General features: G+C 39.0%; 1 protein-coding gene across 2 annotated transcripts in view; it reads right to left on the minus strand.

Moving 5' to 3' along the window:
- LOC150087127 (disco-interacting protein 2-like) overlaps window positions 1-22,082 on the minus strand; it is a 1,128,863-nt gene that overhangs the window by 272,334 nt on the left and 834,447 nt on the right. For both annotated transcript variants that reach the window (XM_090372979.1, XM_090372978.1), the window contains exon 31: window positions 20,352-20,491. In XM_090372979.1, the coding sequence (XP_090229105.1) occupies window positions 20,352-20,491 (140 nt within the window). The remainder of the gene's footprint in view (window positions 1-20,351; window positions 20,492-22,082) is intronic.

The raw sequence follows: 22,082 nt of genomic DNA on the forward strand, positions 1-22,082 counted from the left end.
TTGTCAGTTCTAAAGAGGGAAACATATTGTGTTCCATATTGGCTTCTTTTAGCCCTTGGCAGATGAATTCATCTGCCAAGGTTACTGGCCATGCCACGGGGAGTCAGGAGCAGTGCCTGGTGTGATGAAGCGAAATTAGTAGGAGTTAGTCTATAAGAAAAATAGAGCAAGGTTACTTTCCTTCCTTGCTCTCTACCAGTACTTTTGATACAACAGCTGCTATTAAATAAAAGGATTTCTTAAGGAGATGAACATAAAAGAGAACTAGAATTCACCTTTTAAAAAATCGCAGTGAAAGCACAGAGAAATCACTCAGTCACAATCACTTGGCACACGGGGCCACAATGGTTAGGCTACATCTTGAGTGCTGCATACAGATTTGGAGGTCATTCATTTGTGGAAGAATGCAGATCTGCAGGAATGGGTGCAAGAAGAGGAACAAGGTTAGTGAGAGGAACAAAATGGCATTCTTACCAGCAAAGCTTCTTCAATTCTGTAAATTGCATCAATTAACATCTAGGCACCTGTGAGGCATTTAAGGATTTGAATGGATTGTTAAATGCTGATGTAATCTTTCCTTTTTCTAAAGATTACTCACACATGAGAGATCATAAATTTAAATTGAGGAAGGATGGTTGAAGGATAGATGAGCAAAAGTTTGTCTTCATCCAGCAGGTAGTTGATTGTTGGCACAAACTCCCTTCTGCTGTTCTAAAAATTTAAAGAAGGAGACAAAATATTACAGGGATGGTCAGGCGATTTTTCCTTTTTTTTCTGACTGAGGCTGCAGAAATTTGCTTTCTTGCATCACTTGCCACTACTAATACTAATTCAATTAATTGCAGTGGGTTGTTGAACACTGGAAAAAGTTGGCTCCTTTTTTTTTTTTTTTAATGAAACCCCCAAACACAAGAGGTATTAGAACCTATAGCACTTAGTGCCATGCTTGGGTTGGAGGTTGAGAAGACGAAAGAAGATATTTGTTGACATTAGACTTGAACTTCTGTAGACTGGAATTTTCAGGAAATGCGTATGAAGGAAGGCTGTTCCAGAAAACAGCAGTTGAATGAATAAATGAGGAAGATGAAAAGTTGGTTCTGTGAGTTTGAAGTTGGACATTAAATGGATGTTGGCTGGTGGCAGCACGTGTTAGGATTGTTTTGAAAGAGAGAGCGGGAATTATAGAAACCAATTCAGAAGAACAGTGCCCATGGAAGTAACTGTAGAAAAGGCATGCAGGAGAAACAGTATGTCTATGAGACGAGTGGAGAGACTCTATTAGAGAGGAGTCATTAATTAACCTAGCTGCCCTCTTCTGGATGGAATCTAGAAGCCTAAGAGAGAGAGAGGTTTTGGGTGCACCACCCCAGATGTGGGAATAATATTCCATGGTAGGGCGGATTTATGATTTGTACAGAGTGAACAGCTGTTTGGAAGAAAAGGAACGCTGAGAGCGAAAGAGAAAACCAAGTTTTTTAGATGCAGAGGAAGCAATATTTGTAATGTGCTTGTGCCAAGAGAGATTAGAAGTCAGAGTAATCCCCAAAAGAGATATATCATTTTGCCTAAAAATTGGAGTGTCACTAAAGATAAGCATAGGAGCAGAAGAATCCTTTTTGCGAGATATAAGACAAGACTGAGTTTTAGAAGGATTGAAATCAACTAAGTTGTCTTTGCCCCACTGGAGAATTACCTGGGGATCGGCATTTAAGGAATTTGTAGCGGATATTCGAGAAGTTGAAGTTGATTGAGCAGGGCAAGGTTTCTCAAAAAGGAAAGTGGAATGCAAATTGCTATCATTGGCAAAACTATGGATAGGATTTCCAGTCAATGCAAGAAGGTCATTAATATACAAGAGGAAAAGAGTGGGGGAAAGAACTGAACCTTGGGGGACACCAGCATTAGTGGAAAAGTTAGACGACAGAGAGCCATCTACCATCACCCCCAGTGAGCGATCAGAGAGAAAACTGGATAACCAATTGCAAAAAACAGTTGGTAAACCATATGGAAACTTGTTTAGTAGACCGTTATGCCAAACACGATCGAAAGCCTTTGAGATGTCAAGAGCAACTGTTTGTGTTTCCCTGAACTTTTCCATTGAATTTGTCCATAAATGGGTAACATAAGCCAGAATATCACCAGTGGATTATTGACACTGACAGAATCCATACTGGCGATCATTGATCAGACAGAAGGTTTCTAGGTAGTTTGAGAGTTGGTGGTTAATATGTGGTTGAGGCAGTGAGTGCGACTAAGTTAAAAATGAAATTGAATGTTTACCTTGTGAGAATAGAAATACTGTGAATAGTCTGCTTTATTTTAATTTTTATTGGCTGATACAGAAAAAGTTTGCTTACTTGTATTATTTGTCCTAAAATGTATCTAGATTGCACATTTCAAAATAATTAAATTTTACAAAAATGTACCTAGTGATCAAATCCAGTTCGATGTGAAAAGGATAGGATAGGATCAATCAGACAAAGAAGAATATAAAGTTAGTGAAGTCTAACCATCATAGAAATTAGTTTCATTTTGAATTTGTGATCTGTAGGGAATTTGCAAGCAGTAATCCGATAGAAATGTACCAACTATATGGTATTACACTCAGGGTAGTGGAGAATGAAAGAGACCTGGGGGTAATTGTGCAGTATAGACAGGCAGTTAGAGTAGGTCATGAGGTTTTGAAATGCAGGAATTTCATGAGCAGGGATAAGGAGGTAATTATCTGCTTGTATAAGGCAATGGTCAGGCCAACCTTGAGTACTGTGTAGAGGTCTGGAAGCCTCATTTTAGGAAGGATATACAGTTGATAGAACAAGTACAGAGAAGGACAACGAGATTGGCGCTCTTATGAAGAAAGGCTTAAATTCTGAAAATTGCAGCTTCTAGGACTAGTCCACCTTCAAGGCAATCTGTTTGAGGTGTATGCTAATAAGATTTCTTCCTTTTGGTCAGATTAAAAACCTGAGGGGGCATAGATTCAAACTGAGGAAAAACAGTTGTAGAATAGATGTGTGGAAATTTGCCTTTTTGTCAGCGGGTAGTAGATTGCTGGAACAAACTTCAATCTGATGTTGTGGAAGTTGGTAGCCTAAATAAATTGAAGGTAGAACTAGACAAACATTTGGAATGAATGGATCAGTGAAATGGGAAGGTTTTTTATAATTTTTTGGCTGATTCTGTATAAAATTGCTTTCTTGCATCATCTTCTTCTACTAATGCTAATATCAACGAAGGTAGGTATGTCCAAATGTGCAGATGATACAAAGGTTGGCAGGGTTGTTAGTGATAGTAAAGACAGTATGCTACTGCAACAGGATCTAGAAAAGTTAGGTAGATGGGCTGAGAGGTGAGAAGTGAAGTTTAATATTGGCCAATGGAAAATACTGCATATGGGTAGCAGTAACACAAAAGAAACATACCAACTCTGTGGTACTACACTCAGGGAGGTGGAGAATGAAAAAGACCTGGCGGTAATTGTATAGCTGGATATGAAGTTCTCTGATTAGTGCAGACAGGTTTCCAGAGCAGATCATGGAGTTTTGTCAATGATATATAGGAATTTTGCTAGCAGAGACAAGGAGGTGATTATATCTTTGTATAAGGCAGTGGTCAGGTTACTCCTTGAGTACTGCGTACAGGTCTGGAGGCCTCATTTTTCAAAGGATGTAGAATTGCTAGAATGAGTACAGAGAAGGGCAACAAGATTGGTGAGAGGAACAAAGCGGCTCTCTTACCATTAGAGGTTTAAATTCTGTCAGTTGCAGCATCTGGAGACAAGGCACCTGCGAGGCGATCTGATTGAGGCCTTGAATGGTTTGAGCAGGCTCAATGCGGATGGGATACTTCCACTTGCTGAGATTAAGAAACTGAGGGTACATAGATTCAAACTGAGGAAAGACAGTTGTAGAATTGATGTGTGGAAGTTTGCCTTTAGCCAGCGGCTAGTTGATTGCTGGAACAGACTTTCATCTGTTGTTGTGTAAATTGATAGCTTAAATAAATTTAAGGCTAAACTAGACAAACATTTGGAGTGACCAAATGGGTAAAATGGAAAGTTTTTTTTTTTTTTTTTTTTTTTGTGGCTGATGCTCAATAAGCTTGCTTTCTTGCATCATATGCCTCTCAACTAATGCTAATTGAGACTAATGCTAATGCTAACGATGTTTTACTGATTTAGGTGAACCTACTAGTCCTTGCAAACCCTTGTGCATGAAGAAAGGCAGCATTTTTTTTTTCCTATAGGCTTTTCATTGTTGGAGTATACAATCATGTATTGAAGTGTTGGACATTAGCATTAGCATTAGTAGAGGCATTTGATGCAAGAAAGCAAGCTTATGCAGCATCAGCCAAAAAAAAAAAAAAAAAAAAAAAACCCACTTCCACTTCACCCCTCTGTTCGTTCAAAATACCTGTCCAGCTGAGCCTTAAACTTATTTAGGCTATCAACCTCCACCACAAGGGATGGAAGTCTGTTCCACCAACCAACCACCCGCTGGCTAAAGGCAAATTTCCGCACGTCTATCCTACATCTGTCTTTCCTCAATTTGAATTTATGCCCTCTCAGGTGATTTTTCTGAGCTAGAGGAAGAATCCCATCAGCATTGAGAATGCTTAAACTTTAGAACCAAAGGCATGATGTCTTTGGTTCTAAAACTTTTTTGCTGATGTAACCTTTTCTGTGTCAATTGTATAATTTTCTTTATAGGGAGTTTGTTTGGATCCGAGAAGTGTTTAGAGTATCGGATTCATAATTTTTTTTTGTTTTTATTCAGTACCCAGGCTCCCCAACCACCATGGAGCCCAAATAGGATGCCCATTACCAAGCAAGCAATAAATACGTTTAGGAGTGGAGAATCAGGGCTACCCAAACAGTATACCCACATCGTCACCAGCTTGAATCCCTCCCTTAGACAAAGGGGATAGGGGCATGGCATTGACTGTTAACCTTTGCAGGTGGACCTGCTAACTGAACTATCCTAAGCCATCTTAGGACCACCTGTCTTGTTTAATCAGGGTCCCCTCAACCATCAGGATCTCACTTTCCAAGTTTCCATGCGTAGCAGTGAATGGCAAACACACTGGATTTCTATGTTGCTAACCTGGAACCCAGGCTGTGGGCAATGGATCCCAGTGATGCTAATCTGGAGGACCATCATGGAGGAGGTCCCCTCACCATTCACTGGTGCTGATGTTGAGGTGTCTTGTTCTGAAAGGAATTTGGGAATTAACCAAAATAGCAATACCTCCATGAGCTGGACTCGCAACCTTATTAGATACAATCTTTCTATAGATTAACATTTGGAAGATTTATTATGAAAGTATTAATCCTTTCAGGACTGAACACATAGAACTATGTTTTTCATTTGTGTGATCTGGAAAGTAATTTAAAATAATGCTGACTTTAATGTGAAATGCTTTAACTTTTTCCAGTACGTGCAGCCACCTTATATGTGTATCTAACTAATAATAAATACATAGTTTTAATAGATGGCAGTATGAAAAAAAAAAAAAAAAAAAAATTTGCATTAGCAAGGGCACATGATGCAAGAAAGCAAGCTTATATAGCATCAGCCAAAAAAAAAAAAAAAACCACACACAGACCCTTCTCATTTCACCCATCCACTCACTCCAAATATTTGTCCAGTTCTGCTTTGAATCTGTTTAAGCTATTAACTTCCACAACAACAGATAGAAGTTAGTTCCAGCAATCGACCACCCGCTGGCTAAAGGAAAACTTTCGCACATCATCCTATAAGTATCTTTCCTAAATTTGAATTTATGCCCTTTCAGGCGATTATTCTGAGCAAGAGGAAGAATCCCATCAGCATTGAGCATGCTCAAACCATTCAAGTCTTTATACCCCTCAATCAGATCACCTCACAGGTGCCTAGTCTCCTGACACTGTAATTTGCAAAACTTAAGCCTTTCTTCGCAAGAGCAACCCTTTGTTCCATTCACTAATCTTGTTGCTCTTCTCTGTACTCATTCCAACAACTCAACATCCTTCTTAAAATGAGGCCCCCAGACCTGTATACAGTATTCAAGGTGTGGCCTGACCATTGCCTTATACAAGGGGATAATCACCTACTTATCGCTGCTAGAAAAATTACTGTATATCATTGACAAGACACCATGAGCTACTCTTGCAGACCATCTGCACTGCTCAGTAAACTTCATATCTGCCTGCACAATTACCCCCATGTCCTTTTCACTTTCTACCACTGTCAGTGTAGTACCACATAGTTGATACGTTACACTGGTGTTACTGCTTCCTATATGAAGTACTTTACATTTGTCAATGTTAAACTTCAGTTGCCACCTCTAAACCCATCTGCTCAACTTTTCTAGATCCTGTTGCAGCAGCGTACTGTAATTAGTGTCATTAACAATCTTGCTGACCTTTGTATTGTCTGCAAACTTGGACATTAAGCCTGACATACCATCATCGATATCATTGAGGAATACAGATTGATTGATTTAGTTTTTAATGGCGCATTGGCAGCTAAGGTCATAATGCGTCGAGGATTACAGAAAACAACAATGGACACAACATTAAACCCTGGGGTACTCCACTAATAACATTAGCCCACAAAGAGCAGTGTCCATTGATTACCACTCTGTCTTCTTCCACTCAACCGTCCCTTTATCCATAGCAGCAATTTGCCTCCAATGCCACACTGCTCTAATTTGTGCAGCAGTCTTCCATGTGCAACAGTATCAAAAGCCTTTCTAAGATCCAAATATATGATATCAAAATTATTCATTGCATCCAGTTCCTTTATTGGATACTACATCATAGTATCCAATCAAATTGGTCAGACAAGACCAATTTGATTGGATACTATGATATCCAAGCTATAACTGAAGTCTTGTCTAGATGAACCTGCAATGCTTCTTTAACCAGTGCTTCCATTAATTTCCTTGGAACAGAAGTTAAACTAATAGGTCTGTAATTACCTGTGTCACCCTTTGATCCTCCTCTGTGGATTGGGGTCACATTTGCACATCTCCAGTCCATGGATACCTGACCTGTGTCCAAGGAAGCACTCATAATTATGGCTAAGGGTTCACTTACTTTCTTTGCTGCCTCCTTTAATATAACTGGATAGATTCCATCCACCCCAGGTGCCTTTTTTATGTTTATCTTCAACAATTTCTCTTCCACATTACTGTCAGTTATTTCAAGATTATCTAGATTACTTCCAGAGTTTAATTCACCTGTGGCATTCCCCTCCCTGAATAACTCCTCATGTGTGAATGTAGATGCAAAATATTCATTTAGTTTATTAGCTACTTGAGCAGGATTATCAACAGTTGAACCATCAATATCAAGAGGACAAATCTGATTAATCCCCTTCCTTCTAGAGTTTACATAAGTAAAGAACTGTTTGCTGTTTTTCTTTACATCCTTTGCCAAAGATTTCTCGTAATCTGCCTAACCTTCTTTGTGACATGGTTACAGATCAGTTTATATCTATCATAGGCTTCTGTGTCACCTGTTAATTTAAATGTATCCCATGCATTTTTTTCTCTGCCACATGTCTAATCAGTTCATCTGACATCCATTTCTAAATCTTGAATAGTATTTCTTAGTTGGTATGAAAAGCCTAGTATCTTCGAAGATTAATTCTTTGAATGTGTCCCGTTTTGAATTTGCTGTTGGTAACATCATCTGTCGGTCCCATCGTATAGAATTTAAATACTGTCTCAGACCACCGTAGTCACCTTTACGAGAGCAAAAATCATTCTCTTTACTCTTGATGTAGTTACCTCTTTGAGTAAATCCCACTTCAGGACACTGTGATCACTGCCACCTAGTGGTTCCTATATCAGCAGATTCGTAATGGTTGAAGAATCACTGCTGATAATCAGATCAAGAGTATTATTCCCTCTAGTTGCCTCCCGAACATGCTGCTATCGAAAACAATCATTCAATAATTTTGTCAACCCACAAATTCCAGTGATCAACCAACAAATTCCAGTCAATCTCTATGAAATTAAAATTCCCCATTATAAGACACTCTGATTATACTCATCAGATTCATTAGGCCTATAACACACACTTAATCTCACTTTTCCTTTCCCAGTGCTTATGTTACATCAAACAGACTGAACATTGCATTGTCCACCAACATCAATTAGATGCACTTCCTTAGATTTAATGTGTTCCTTAACTAACAGCATAAACCCCTTCTCCCTTCCATCTCTCCTTTCTGTACACATTGTAACTCCCCAAATTCCAATTCTGCACTGCTTATGTCTGAGTGACACCACGTCTCTGATATCCCAACAATATCTGCCTTGGATGTCTTGACTAGCTTTTCAAGCTCATGATATTTATTAACTATACTCCTAGCATTCGTGAAGATACAAGTATACACGCACTTGTTTCTACTCTTAGTTATCCAAACACAGCCCATGTATGTACTCGTTCCAGTATGACTCCCAGCAGTCCTGGAAATCCCCATTGCATTTCTTTCCAGGCTGCTGCTCAACTGCATTTCAATAGAAGCAATGCAAGGATCACTTTCACCTCTGCCAGTGGCTACTGTTAATCTATTAGTCCATGTATCCCCCAAGCTATCAGTTTTTTGACCCACCTAAGTCTGCTTCGAATGCATCAGAAAATATTCTTGCACCCTTTCTATTTAAGTGTATCCCATCCCTGTAGATGCAGTCTCTCCTATTAACAAGCACATACCGGGCTGAGAAAAATTCTACTCTTTGAGCCTTGCACAATCTCTCCAGGGCCGAATTGATCGACAAGGCTCTAATCATATACTCCTATCATGTCTGGGCAGAATTGCAGACATTTTCAAATTCAACCCTGACTTTCAGCTTTTTTTGAACATTGACCTGTACTTAGCATTAGTAGAGGCATTTGATGCAAGAAAGGAAGCTTATGCAGTATCAGCCAAAAAAAAAAAAAAAAAAAAAACCACTTCCACTTCACCCCTCTGTTTGTTCAAATTACCTGTCCAGCTGAGCCTTAAACTTATTTAGACTATCAACTTCCACGACAAGAGATGGAAGTCTGTTCCACCAACCAACCACCCTCTGGCTAAAGGCAAATTTCCGCACATCTATCGTACATCTGTCTTTCTGCCCTCTCAGGTGATTATTCTGAGCGAGAGGAAGAATCCCATCAGCATTCAGCATGCTCAAACCATTCAAGGCTTTATACACCTCTATCAGATCACCTCGCTGGTGCCTAGTCTCCATACACTGTAATTTGCAAAATTTAAGCCTTTCTTCGTAAGAGCACCCCTTTGTTCCATTCACTAATCTTGTTGCCCTCCTCTGTACTCGTTCCAGCAGCTCTACATCCTTCTTGAAATGAGGCCTCCAGACCTGTTTACAGTACTCTAGGTGTGGCCTGACCATTGCCTTATAGAAGGGAATAATCACCTCCTTATCCCTGCTAGAAAAATTCCTATATATCATTGACAATACACCATGAGCTACTGTTGCAGCCCGTCTGCACTGCTCAGAGAACTACATATCTGCCTGCACAACCACCCCCAGGTCCCTTTCATTCTCTACCACTGTCAGTGTAGTACCACAGAGTTGATATGTTGCTCTGGGGTTGCTGTTTCCCATGTGTAGTACTTTACATTTGTCAATGTTAAACTTCATTTGCCACCTCTCAGCCCATCTGCTCAACCTTTCCAGATCCTGTTGCAGCAGCATAGTGTCAGTAGAGTCCTTGACAACCCTGCCTAACTTTGTATCGTCTGCAAACTTTGACATTAAGCTTGATATACCATCATCGATATCATTTATAAATACAGAAAACAATAATGGACCCAACACTGAGCCCTGAGGGACTCCACTAATAACATTAGTCCACGACGAGCAGTGTCCATTGATTACTACTCTGTGTCTTCTCCCCCTCAGCCACCCCTTTATCCACAGCAGCAATTTGCCTCCAATGCCACACTGCTCCAATTTGTGCAGCAGTCTTCCATGTGCAACAGTATCAAAAGCCTTTCTAAGATCCAAGTATATAATATCAAAGTTATTCCCTGCATCGAGTTCCTTTGTGACTGCATCATAGTATCCAATCAAATTGGTCAGGCAAGACTTCCCCTTAACAAAACCATGCTGTGTCCGAGCTATAACTGAAGTCTTGTCTAAATGATCTTGCAGTGCTTCTTTAACTAGCGCCTCCATTAATTTTCCTAGAACAGAAGTTAAACTCACAGGTCTATAATTACTTGTGTCAGCCTTTGATCCTCCTTTGTGAATTGGGGTCACATTTGCATATCTCCAGTCTGTGGGTACCTCCCCTGAGTCCAAGGAAGCTCTCATAATTATGGCTAAGGGTTTGCTTACTTCCTCTGCTGCCTCCTTTAATATAACTGGATAGATCCCATACACCCCGGGTGCCTTTCTTGTGTTTATCTTCAACAATTTCTCCTCCACTTTACTCTCAGTTATTACAAGATTCTCTAGCTTACTGCTAGAGTTGAATACACCTCTGTTTTTCCCCTCGCTAAATAACTCCTCATGTGTGAATGTCAATGCAAAATATTCATTTAGTTTGTTAGCTACCTGAGCAGGATCATCAACAGTTGACCCATCGATATCAAGTGGACCAATCTGATTCATCCGCTTCCCTCTAGAGTTTACATAAGTAAAGAATTATTTGCTGTTTTTTTTTTGCATCCCTTGCCAAAGATTTTTCGTAATCTGCCTTCGCCTGCCTAACCTCCTTGGTAACTTGGTTACAGATCGACTTGTATCTATCATAGGCTTCTGTGTCATGTGTTAATTTGTATGTATCCCATGCATGTTTCTTCTCTGCCATATGCCTCATTAGTTCATCTGACATCCATTTAGGCCTAAACCTTGAACAATATTTCTTAGTTGGTATGTAATGCCTAGTAGCTTCCAAGATAAGTTCTTTGAATGCTTCCCATTTTGCATTTGCTGTTGGTAACATCATCAGTTGGTCCCACTGTATAGAATTTAAATACTGTCTCAGTCCATCGTAGTCACCTTTACGAAAGCAATAACCCTTCCCTTTACCCCTAATGGTAGTTACCTCTTTGAGTAAATCCCACTGCAGCACACTGTGATCACTGCCACCTAGTGGTTCATTTATCTGCAGATTCTTAATGCATGAAGAATCACTGCTGATAATCAAATCAAGAGTATTCCTCCCTCTAGTTGCCTCCCGCACATGCTGATGTAGAAAACAAATCCTTGCTAGTATGTGAGTGACCAGCCCCCAAATTCCAGTCAATATCTGGGAAATTAAAATCTCCCATTATAAGACTCTCTGATTTACTGGCCCACTCTATTTCCCTGTACAGTTTCTTATTATACTCATCAGAGTCATTAGGCCTATAGCACACTCCTACTCTCAATTTTGATCTCCCAATGCTTATGTCACACCAAACTGACTCGACACTGCACTGTCCAGCGATGTCCACTGGCTTCACTTTCTTGGATTTTATGTATTTCTTAACTAATAGCATAACCCCTCCTCCCTTCCTATCCAGTCTATCCTTTCTGTAGACGTACTCCCCAAATTCCAGTTCTGCATTTCTTATATCTGTGTGACACCACGTCTCTGATATCCCAACAATATCTGCCTTTGATGTTTTGAGCAATACCTCAAATTAATCAAATTTATTTACTAAACTTCTAGCATTGGTGTACACGCACCTATTTCTATTCTTAGCTACCCTAACACAACCCATGTGTTTACTTGTACCGCAATGATTCCCAGCAGTCTCTGAAATAACCTGCATCTTGTTTTTCAGGCTTCTGCTCAGCTCATTCCAATAGAAGCAGTGCAAGAATCTCTTTCACCTCTGCCAGTGGCTACTGTTAATCTATTCGTCTTTGTCTCTCCCCAAGCTAGCAGTTTTCCAACCCACCTAACACTGCCTCGATAGCATCAGCAAATATTCTTGCACCCTTTCTATTTAAGTGTTATCCCATCCTTGTAGAAGCAATCTCTCCTGTTAACAAGTACAGTCCAGGCTGAAAAAAATTCTACCCCTTGAGCCTTGCACAATCTTTCCAGGGCCGAATTGATCGATAAGGCTCTCATCATATACTCCCTCCTATCGTGTCTGGGCAGAATTGCAGACACTTTCAAATTCAGCCGTATTTCACGGCTTTTTTTCAACAGTGACCTGTACTTGTTAAGCAATTCTGCCGGTCTCCTACTCTCGATATCATTAGTGACAACGTGTACAACTATATCACCTTTTGTGCCCTTAAAAGATGATATCTACTCTACAACGTCATCAACTTTTGCCCCTGGCAGACATACCCTGGTCCTGTTCCACCTATCCTTTTTACAAAACATGTTCTGCGTTTCCCTGACAATAGAGTCACCAACAACTACTAGTTCCTTTGGGATCAGCGCATTCTGCCTTGGGGGTTGCCGCTGTGTTGCGCGATGACCAAGTGCAAGCTCTGGCATTGATGTGGGCAGCTGAGAGCTTGATGGGCCCCTCAATTTAGTTCCTTCGAGGGCATCCACCCTGTCCTTCAAGCTCTCATATAGGCCCATAAGAACGCTGAGTTGTTGCCTGATTTTGATACACTCCTTGCATCGTGCACACACAAAGATATCCCCCATGGCAATATCATGTCCCATACCTGAATGCTCCACAAACATCATGCAAGCTGTGCATTTTAAAAGGCTGTAATTCAGAAGGCAACTGCCCCCCTCAGTTCTCCTCTGAGCCACAGCACTTCCATTAGCTTGCACCTTTTGTTTTGCTGCTCTGGTCTGAGTCATGATTTCTTTTAATTTAAATAAAATTTCAATTTCAGTTTATAACCGTAACTTATCTCCCAACACAGTTATAACGGGATATATATTTTTTAGTGTCAAGTATTAATTATCTCCGAGTTCCCTTTATATAACTTCCGTATCAGTTATGTATTAATTAATTATGTTACGTTTGTAATCTGAGTCGGTATATGTATTTAGTTAAAAGTACAATTAAATGCCAACGAAGTTCAACAAGTTTAATAGATTTTACCGATCACTGAAAATATTATAACCTGTACTATACTAACACTATCTAGGTTCGATATATAACGATCGTATGACAAAGACAAAGGCGGGAAGTTACGAACGGTAAATCTATGGACACTTAAGTATTAATTAACTTTCAAATCTCGCTGTCTCAATTCAGAATAAACTAATGATCCTTACTAGGTCTATAAGCTAATTACAAAAAATAATTTGATGTAAAAAGTATTCAATAAGCGGCTAAATATGGCTAAAAAACTTCTCGTTCAGCGGAGTTGTGACTTGTAACATGTGGATACTCTTACCGATACTTTTATGCAATTGCAAGGCCGAGTAAAGAATAAATACACCAAATTAATCAGAAAATCACAAAATAATGCTATACTACTAAATTTAAATGAAGTTTTAGAAAAACAATAATTTCAAATCAATAAATAAGAAAAATCCACTTAGCGGCTTTGAACACGTCTGGCCCCTACTAGCCTCGTCAGCAGACTCAAATTACTTATTAAGTAATTGTGCAGGTCTCCTACTCTTAATATCATTAGTGCCAACGTGTACAACAATATCACCCTCTGTGCCCTTAAAAGATAATATCTGCTGTAAAATGTCATCAACCTTTGCCCCTGGCAGACACTCTAGTTCTGTTCCAATTCCTGTTAATTCTGAAAGGTCAATAAATACATTGCACATGTAAGTCTATTGTTATCTGATTTTGGCTTACAGAAGTCAAAATTCCCTGGGATTGGTCATTTCTCCAGATTTAAGATCTGTATGTTGAAGAAACTGAATCACATGATACCTAAACAGATGTAGCAGATATCATTTCCTCTTCTTCTTCTTCAAAAAAAGAAGTAATAAGTTGTTTTTTTAAATAATTTCTTGTAATCGTTTTACAATAATTTTATTTCAATGATGGGTAATGAAGCCAGAATACAAATAAATTAACATTTAAAAGAATTTACATGCAAACTTTTACAAAATTTGAAAATTCTGTAAAGAAAATCACTTCCCAAAACCCACCCCCTACTGAAAACAAGCTATGATTATTATTATTATTATTAGTCATTGAGCATATCATGTAAGGAAGCCTGAGGCTTATGCTGTCCCAGCCAAAAAAAATTCCTCAGCTACCCTGAGAGAGAGAGAGTCATCATAAGTACAAAGGAATAACCAAGAAAGAGAAGAATGATGATCATATCCAGCTCAGGACCCTGGGTGTGCCAAGCCCATACTCACCACATGTGACCCACCTGGGGTGAAATTATGATGAGTGTGGCCTTCTGTATTTATCTCTTCCTCTGTTAAGAGTTTGATAACCACCTCTTTTTGGTCAGCCTGTTTTTTGGTGTCGATCCCTGCCAAGTCAATTTGTTTTATATCTAAGGGAGCAGTGCTGTCAGAATAATTTGGATGAGAAGCAGTAATAGGTTCAACTATGATTAGGGTGTTAACAGTCTTGTTTAGCTTTTAAGCAGGATATAGGAGTATTTTCCAATAGCAACTTGCAGCAATCTAGACTGACATTGATATTTTAGGAAAAAAGGTGACATATGCTCCAACATGGCCTATGTAGCCCTTGTGCCAGAACACATTGCAACAACAACAACGACATCTGCTTCCATAGCAACTGTCATTGTCAACTGTGCACAGGGGATGGCAATTAGATGTGGTTTCTGGATTACTTGAGCAAATGTGAGCTACATGTTAGGTTGAATCTGAATTAATTTTTAAGCTCCTGGTATGTGATATTTTACAAAGCTCAGACCTGTTGACTTTTTTTCCAGTTTTCTAGAGAATTTTCTTGGAGCAGGCACCACCTAGTCCAAAATTTGGGACTTTTGGTTCATCTGCTTTACAGACTGTCTATATGGTAGCAGAAACTGGTAGTGGTGCAAGTGGCTGAACTTCTGCATTGTGGAAATGGAAAACCTTTGACATTTTAAAACAATGTATAGAATAGAATCTGTGGTACAAGGTTTTTTTTTTTTTTTTTTTTTTGTTAGTTGTAGGCGCATCGGCTTCTGTGGCCATATTGCACCTCCCAAAGTTTTTGCATTTTCTACTCTGAGCCAAGCCCAAGGCGGGATTCGAACCCACGACCTTTGGGTTGCCAGGCAGGCACTTTATCCACCCAGCTAGCTCAGTCGGCATGGTACAAGGTAGTAGGAAGCGAAGGTATAAAAAGTGAGTCTAATCTACAGATCAGAAAATTGTGAAGATTATGATGAGAGCCTCTACATGCATATGGAATGGATGAGTAAGGGTAATTATGGGGTAATTTCAATTTGACCTGATTGACTGGAGCAAGTATGCAGGAAACTGAACAAGGAGAACAATATTTTTAAATCAACTAATGACTTTTTTTCATCAACATGTTAATTAAATTGCTAGGGGCAAAGAATTTTCTAGACCTGATCATCACTCACGAACCAGATGGCATCATAGGGCTGATAGTACAGGAACCAATAACAGTGAATAATCACAGAGTTATGAGTTGCACGAGCAGTTGTTAAAGACAAAGAAATGGATTTTAATTTCAGAAAAGGATGCTATGACAGCTTAAAGTACTACATGGTCTCTATCAAATGGGAAGATAACTTAGAGAGCGTGAATAACTTAGAATTATGGTACAAGGAGGAGTCTGAGATGGATGAATTCTGTGGTATTATTACACCTACATGTTGATCAGTAATAGCATTAGCAGAGGCATATGATGCAAGAATAGGCAGCATCAGAAAAAAAAAAAAAAAAAAAAAAAACCTTCCAATTCACCCTTCCGTTCGTTCGAAATACCTGTCCAGCTGAGCCTTAAATTTATTTAGGCTATCAACTTCCACAACAAGGGATGGAAGTCTGTTCCACCAACCAACTACCCGCTGGCTAAAGGCAAATTTCCGCACATCTATCCTACATCTGTCTTTCCTCAATTTGAATTTATGTCCTCTCAGGTGATTATTCTGAGTAAGAGGCAGTATCCCATCAGCACTGAGCATGCTCAAACCATTCAAGGCTTTGTACACCTCTATCAGATCACTCGCTGGTGCCTAGTCTCCAGACACTGTAATTTGCAAAACATAAGCCTTTCTTCGTAAGAGCAACCCTTTGTTCCATTCACTAACCTTGTTGCCCATCTCTGTACTCGTTCCAGCAGCTCTACATCCTTCTTGCAATGAGGCCTCCAGACCTGTATACAGCACTCAAGGTGTGGCCTGACCATGGCCTTATACAGGGGAATAATCACCTCCCTATCCCTGCTAGAAAAATTTGTGTATATCATTGATAAGACACCATGAGCTACTCTTGCAGCCTGTCTGCACTGCTCAGAGAAATACATATCTGCCTGCACAATTACCCCCAGGTCCTTTTCATTCTCTACCACTGTCAGTGTAGTACCACAGAGTTGATACATTGCTCTGGGGTTGCTGTTTCCCATATGTAGTACTTTACATTTGTCAATGTTAAACTTCATTTGCCACATCTCAGCCCATCTGCTCAACCTTTCCAGATCCTGTTGCAGCAGCATATCGTCAGTAGCGTCCTTAACAACCCTGCCAACCTTTGTATCGTCTGCAAACTTGGACATTGTTTGATATACCATCATCAATATCATTTATAAATACAGAAAAAAAAAGTGGACCCAACACTGAACTCTGAGGGACTCCACTAATAACATTAGTCCACAATGAGCAGTGTCCATTGATTACCACTCTCTGTCTTCTTCCCCCTCAAAGATCCCTTTATCCTTAGCAGCAATTTGCTTCTGATGCCACACTGCACCAATTTGTGCAGCAGTCTTCCATGTGCAACAGTATCAAAAGCCTTTCTAAGATCCAAATATATAATATCAAAATTATTCCCTGCATCCAATTCTTTTGTGACTACATCACAGTATACAATCAAATTGATCAGGCAAGACCTTCCCTTAACAAAACCATGCTGTGTCTGAGCTATAACTGAATTCTTGTCAAGATGATCCTGCAGTGCTTCTTTAACAAGTGCTTCCATTAATTTTCCCGGAACAGAAGTTAAACTCACAGGTCTATAATTATTTGTGTCAGCCTTTGATCTTCCTTTGTGAATTGGGGTTACATTTGCACTTCTCCAGTCTGTGGGTACCTCTCATAATTATGGCTAACAGATTGCTTACTTCCTTTCCTGCCTCCTTTAATATAACTGGATAGATCCCATCCACCCCAGGTGCCTTTCTTGTATTTATCTTCAACAATTTCTCCTCCACTTTACTCTCAATTATTACAAGGTCATCTAGCTCACTGCCAGTGTTTACTTCATCTATGGCATTCCCCTTCCTGAATAACTCCTCATGTGTGAATGTAGATGCAAAATATTGATTTAGTTTGTTAGCTACCTGAGCAGTATCATCAACAGTTGAACCATCGATATCAAGTGGACCATTCTGATTCTTCATCCCCTTTCTTCTAGAGTTTTATATAAGTAAAGAAATCCTTGCTGTTTTTCTTTGCATCCCTTGCCAAAGATTTCTCGTAATCTGCCTTCGCCTGCCTAACCTCCTTTGTAACTTGGTTACAGATCAACTTATATCATAGGCTTCTGTGTCACATGTTAATTTATATGTACCCCATGCATTTTTCTTCTCTGCCATGTCTCATTAGTTCATCTGACATCCATTTAGGCCTGAACCTTGAACAATATTTCTTAGTTGGTATGTAACACCTAGTAGCTTCCAAGATAAGTTCTTTGAATGCTTCCCATTTTGAGTTTGCTCTTGGTAACATCATCAGTTGGTCCCACTGTATAGAATTTAAATACTGTCTCAGACCATCATAGTCACCTTTACGAAAGCAATAACTCTTCCCTTTATCCCTGATGGTAGTTACCTCCTTGAGTAAATCCCACTTTAGCACACTGTGATCACTGCCACCTAGTGGTTCCTTTATTTGCAGATTCTTAATGCATGAAGAATCACTACTAATAATCAAATCAAGAGTATTACTCCCTCTAGTTGCCTCCTGAACATGCTGATTTAGAAAACAATCATCCAATAAATCCACAAAAATCTTGCTAGGGTGTGAGTGACCAACCCACAAATTCCAGTCAATATCTGGGAAATTAAAATCCCCCATTATAAGACTTTCTGATTTACTGGCCCACTCTATTTCCCTGTACAGTTTCTTATTATACTCATCAGAGTCATTAGGCCTATAGCACACTCCTACTCTCAATTTTGATCTCCCAATGCTTATGTCACACCAAACTGACTCGACTCTGCACTGTCCAGCGATGTCGACTGGCTTCACTTCCTTGGATTTTATGTGTTTCTTAACTAATAGCATAACCCCTTCTCCTTTCCTATCCTGTCTATCCTTTCTGTAGACATTGTACTTCCCAAATTCCAGTTCTGCATTACTTATATCTGTGTGACACCACGTCTCTAATATCCCAACAATATCCGCCTTTGATGCTTTCAGCAATACCTCAAATGCATCAAATTTATTTACCAAACTCCTAGCATTGGTGTACACGCAAGTATTCATGCACCTGTTCTTTTTCTTAGCTACCCTAACACAACCCATGTGTTTACTTGTACCCCTATGACTCCCAGTAGTCTCTGAAATATCGTGCATCTTATTTTCCAAGCTGCTGCTCATTCCAATAGAAGCTGTGCAAGAATCACTTTCACCTCTGCCAGTGGCTACTGTTAATCTATTAGTCCTTGTATCCCCCAATCTAGAAGTTTTCCGACCCACCTAACACTGCCTCGATAGCATCAGCAAACATTCTTGCACCCTTTCTATTTAAGTGAATCCCATCCCTGTAGAAGCAGTCTCTCCTGTTAACAAGTACAGACCAGGCTGAAAAAATTTCTACCCCCCCATTGAGCCTTGCACAATCTTTCCAGGGCTCTCATCATATATTCCCTCCTATCGTGTCTAGGCAGAATTGCAGACACTTTCAAATTCAACCCTAATTCATGGCTTTTTTCAACTGTGACCTGTACTTGTTAAGTAATTCCGCCTGTCTCCTACTCTTAATATCATTGGTGCCAACGTGTACAACTATATCATATTTTGTGCCCTTAAAAGATGATATGTGCTCTAAAACGTCATCAACCTTTGCCCCTGGCAGACATACCCTGGTCCTGTTCCACCTATCCTTTTTACAAAGCATGTTTCCCGTTTCCCTGACAATAGCGTCACCAACAACTACTAGTTCCTTTGGGACCAGCGCATTCTGCCTTGGGGGTTGCCGCTGTGTTGTGTGATGCCCAAGTGCAAGTTCTGGCATTGGTGTGGGCAGCTGAGAGCCTGATGGGCCCCTCACTTTTAATCCTTCGAGGGCATCCACCCTGCCCTTCAAGCTCTCATATAGGCCCATAACAATGCTGAGTTGTCGTCTGATTTCCTTACACTCCTTGCATCGCGCACATACAAAGACATCCCCCATGGCAGTATCATGTAGAAAAGTTTACACTGAATTTATCAGAAAAGGTTAGGCTGGAAAAAGTAGATTATGAAAAATCACTGGCTAAGAGCACAATTAGTGGGGACAAGGAGATTTTCACATACATTTCAGTTTTTTGTTACTTGACTGTAGTATCTTAGAATAGAAGTAAAGTTTATGAAATTACAGTAAGAATATTTTAGAGAATTTAGAATTGGACCCCCAACCAACAACAGTATATTTATAAAAGTGATTCATAAATATTAAAATAATTTGAAAATTGTATATATGTGTTCAATTGCCATCTTGGAAATAATTTCGTTGAGAGAGAGAGACCAACTTATGGCCATCAAGGCTTGGACTTGTGCTCATATTGAAAACATTATATACAATTTTTTACCAGAATAGCATTACTTAGAGGTGAAATTTTATATGGTTTAATTAAACTTTTGTTTAACCATAACAATTCCTAAAAGCCTTGAACCAAAATGAAAAAAACACTTTCTTGACTTTTGATATCGCCTTCAACTGAATACAGCTGAAATCTTCTTTTCAAAACTTTCAGAATACAAACTATAAGTTAATGATTTCTCTGAAAGCATCTTGCATGGATAGCCTTATATTAAAGGGAGCTTTGCTTCCTCTGATAGATCAGACCAGTGCTGGAAGCCAAAATGTCGTTACAACATTTAACCTTTTCTTTAGCTTAAATATTAGTAGGTAACGAAAATCACATGTGTTATCACCATATATCTTATGCTTTTATGCTGCCATCTGGATGGCAGCACAAAAGGCAATCAAGGTTTTAATGGAACCAGACATTTAGGTTTTTATTGTAAACTACAAGTCAATGTGTCTGCTGATTAGTTAACAGTATCCTTAAAGTAAGTCTTATGCCAGTTTAAATAATATATATTTCTACCTTGGATTTCAGTAACTTTGACACAGGTGCAGTTGAAAGAATAATAACTGATTTGCTCACATCTACTATCATTCTGACTGTTGGCAGTGTGGTTTGCAAATTTTGAGGATGAGGTGGCCTTATGGTTACTGGTACTACTCCTAGATTTGGGATAAAAAATACTGAATTCAGCAGATAATATATCATATACTGGTATAATAAATAGGCAATTATTCTACAATTTTGATAATGAATAATGCATTTCCTAATAGTATGAAAAATTTTAAATCCAGATCACATTTAATTATTTTATTTTTATCAATTATTTATTATTACTCTTATGTCAATACTGATTTCAAATTTTTAAGGTTTATTTTATCTTATAAGAGAAATTTAAGATAAAAACTTTTTAAAGTTTTGTTGGACAAAAATAGAAGCCGATAAAAGATCTGAATAATGTAAAAAAAGTTCAGGGACTGATTATGTATCCCGACACTGCTACACTGTTGTGATTTTCTACAGCATGATTAGTAACTCATATAGATGTAGTAACATGAATTACCCATTTATCTGCAATCAGTCAGAATCAGCATGCCTTGAATAGCTGGTGTTTTATACCTTTCATTGCATTTTAAAATGAGAGTTTTTTGGGCAGTGAATTTGCATCAATTTTTGTTTAAAATTAGAGAAAAGTGAAAGAGAAACACACTAAATAATAAAAACAGCTTTCAAAGAAGATGCATCATTCTAAAGGTTTTCAGTGGTTCTGAAAGTTTAAAGATGGCAATTATTGTTGCAGTTCAAAGATCATCCTTCCTCTGGCCTTTTCACTCCAGATATCAATAATTCAATTTCTTGTGTTATTGATGTGAACAGGAGAGATTGTGTTTAATTATCCAAAAAGTTGCTAATGAAATTGTCATTTCTTATAGGACATGTCAAAGAATTTTAACACAAGATTTGGAAATATTTTTTCAGCCAAGTTTGTGCCTTGCATTTACTCATGATTACAGAAAGTGGTGAGTTCTTGAATGGCAGGATCTTTCTTAAAATGCTGCTGCTAACTACACTTCCCCCCCCTCTCTTTCATCATTACTGGTGATGAGTCCTGGTTGTCTGGCTATGACACAGAAACAAAGGCCCAGTCCTCTCAATAGAAGACACAATCTTCCCCATGGACTAATAAAGTAAAACAATCTTGATCAAATGTGAAGGTCATGTTTATCATATTTTTTGACTCATAGGGCATTGTTCGTCAGGAATACAACAAAATAGTTAAACAGCAATTGCTGATGTTGTTTTCAGAAAAATGGCTGGAAAAGTGGGTTTCACAGAATTGGTGCTTGCATAATTACAACTCAGTCCTCTTCATTCAAGAATTTCACGCAAAGTGCTCCACCACTGTTGTTCTACCATCTGCCGTAATCACTGGATTTAGCTCCCAGTGTTATTGTTGTTGCTGCTTTTTTTTTTTTTTTTATCTTGTTTTACAAGCGTAAAGTTCCCCTTGAAAAGGTCACAAATTGGTAAAGACGGAGGAGTTACCCAAACCATGACAGAGGAACTATTACTAATTGTAAAGGAAACTTATTAAGATACTTCCAGAAGCATTGTAATTGATGTTTACAGTGTTGACATGACTACGTTGAAGATTATCTATAATCCGAATATCTGGTAAGCTTCATTAATCCCCATTAGTTCAGTCCCAGAATTTTTTTTTTATCATAATTCATGTGTCATATGTGTTTGTGG

This window comes from Mastigoproctus giganteus, chromosome 4 (genome assembly GCF_048544385.1).
Source record: "Mastigoproctus giganteus isolate SK-2022 chromosome 4, ASM4854438v1, whole genome shotgun sequence".
Taxonomy (NCBI): Eukaryota; Metazoa; Arthropoda; class Arachnida; order Uropygi; family Thelyphonidae; genus Mastigoproctus; species Mastigoproctus giganteus.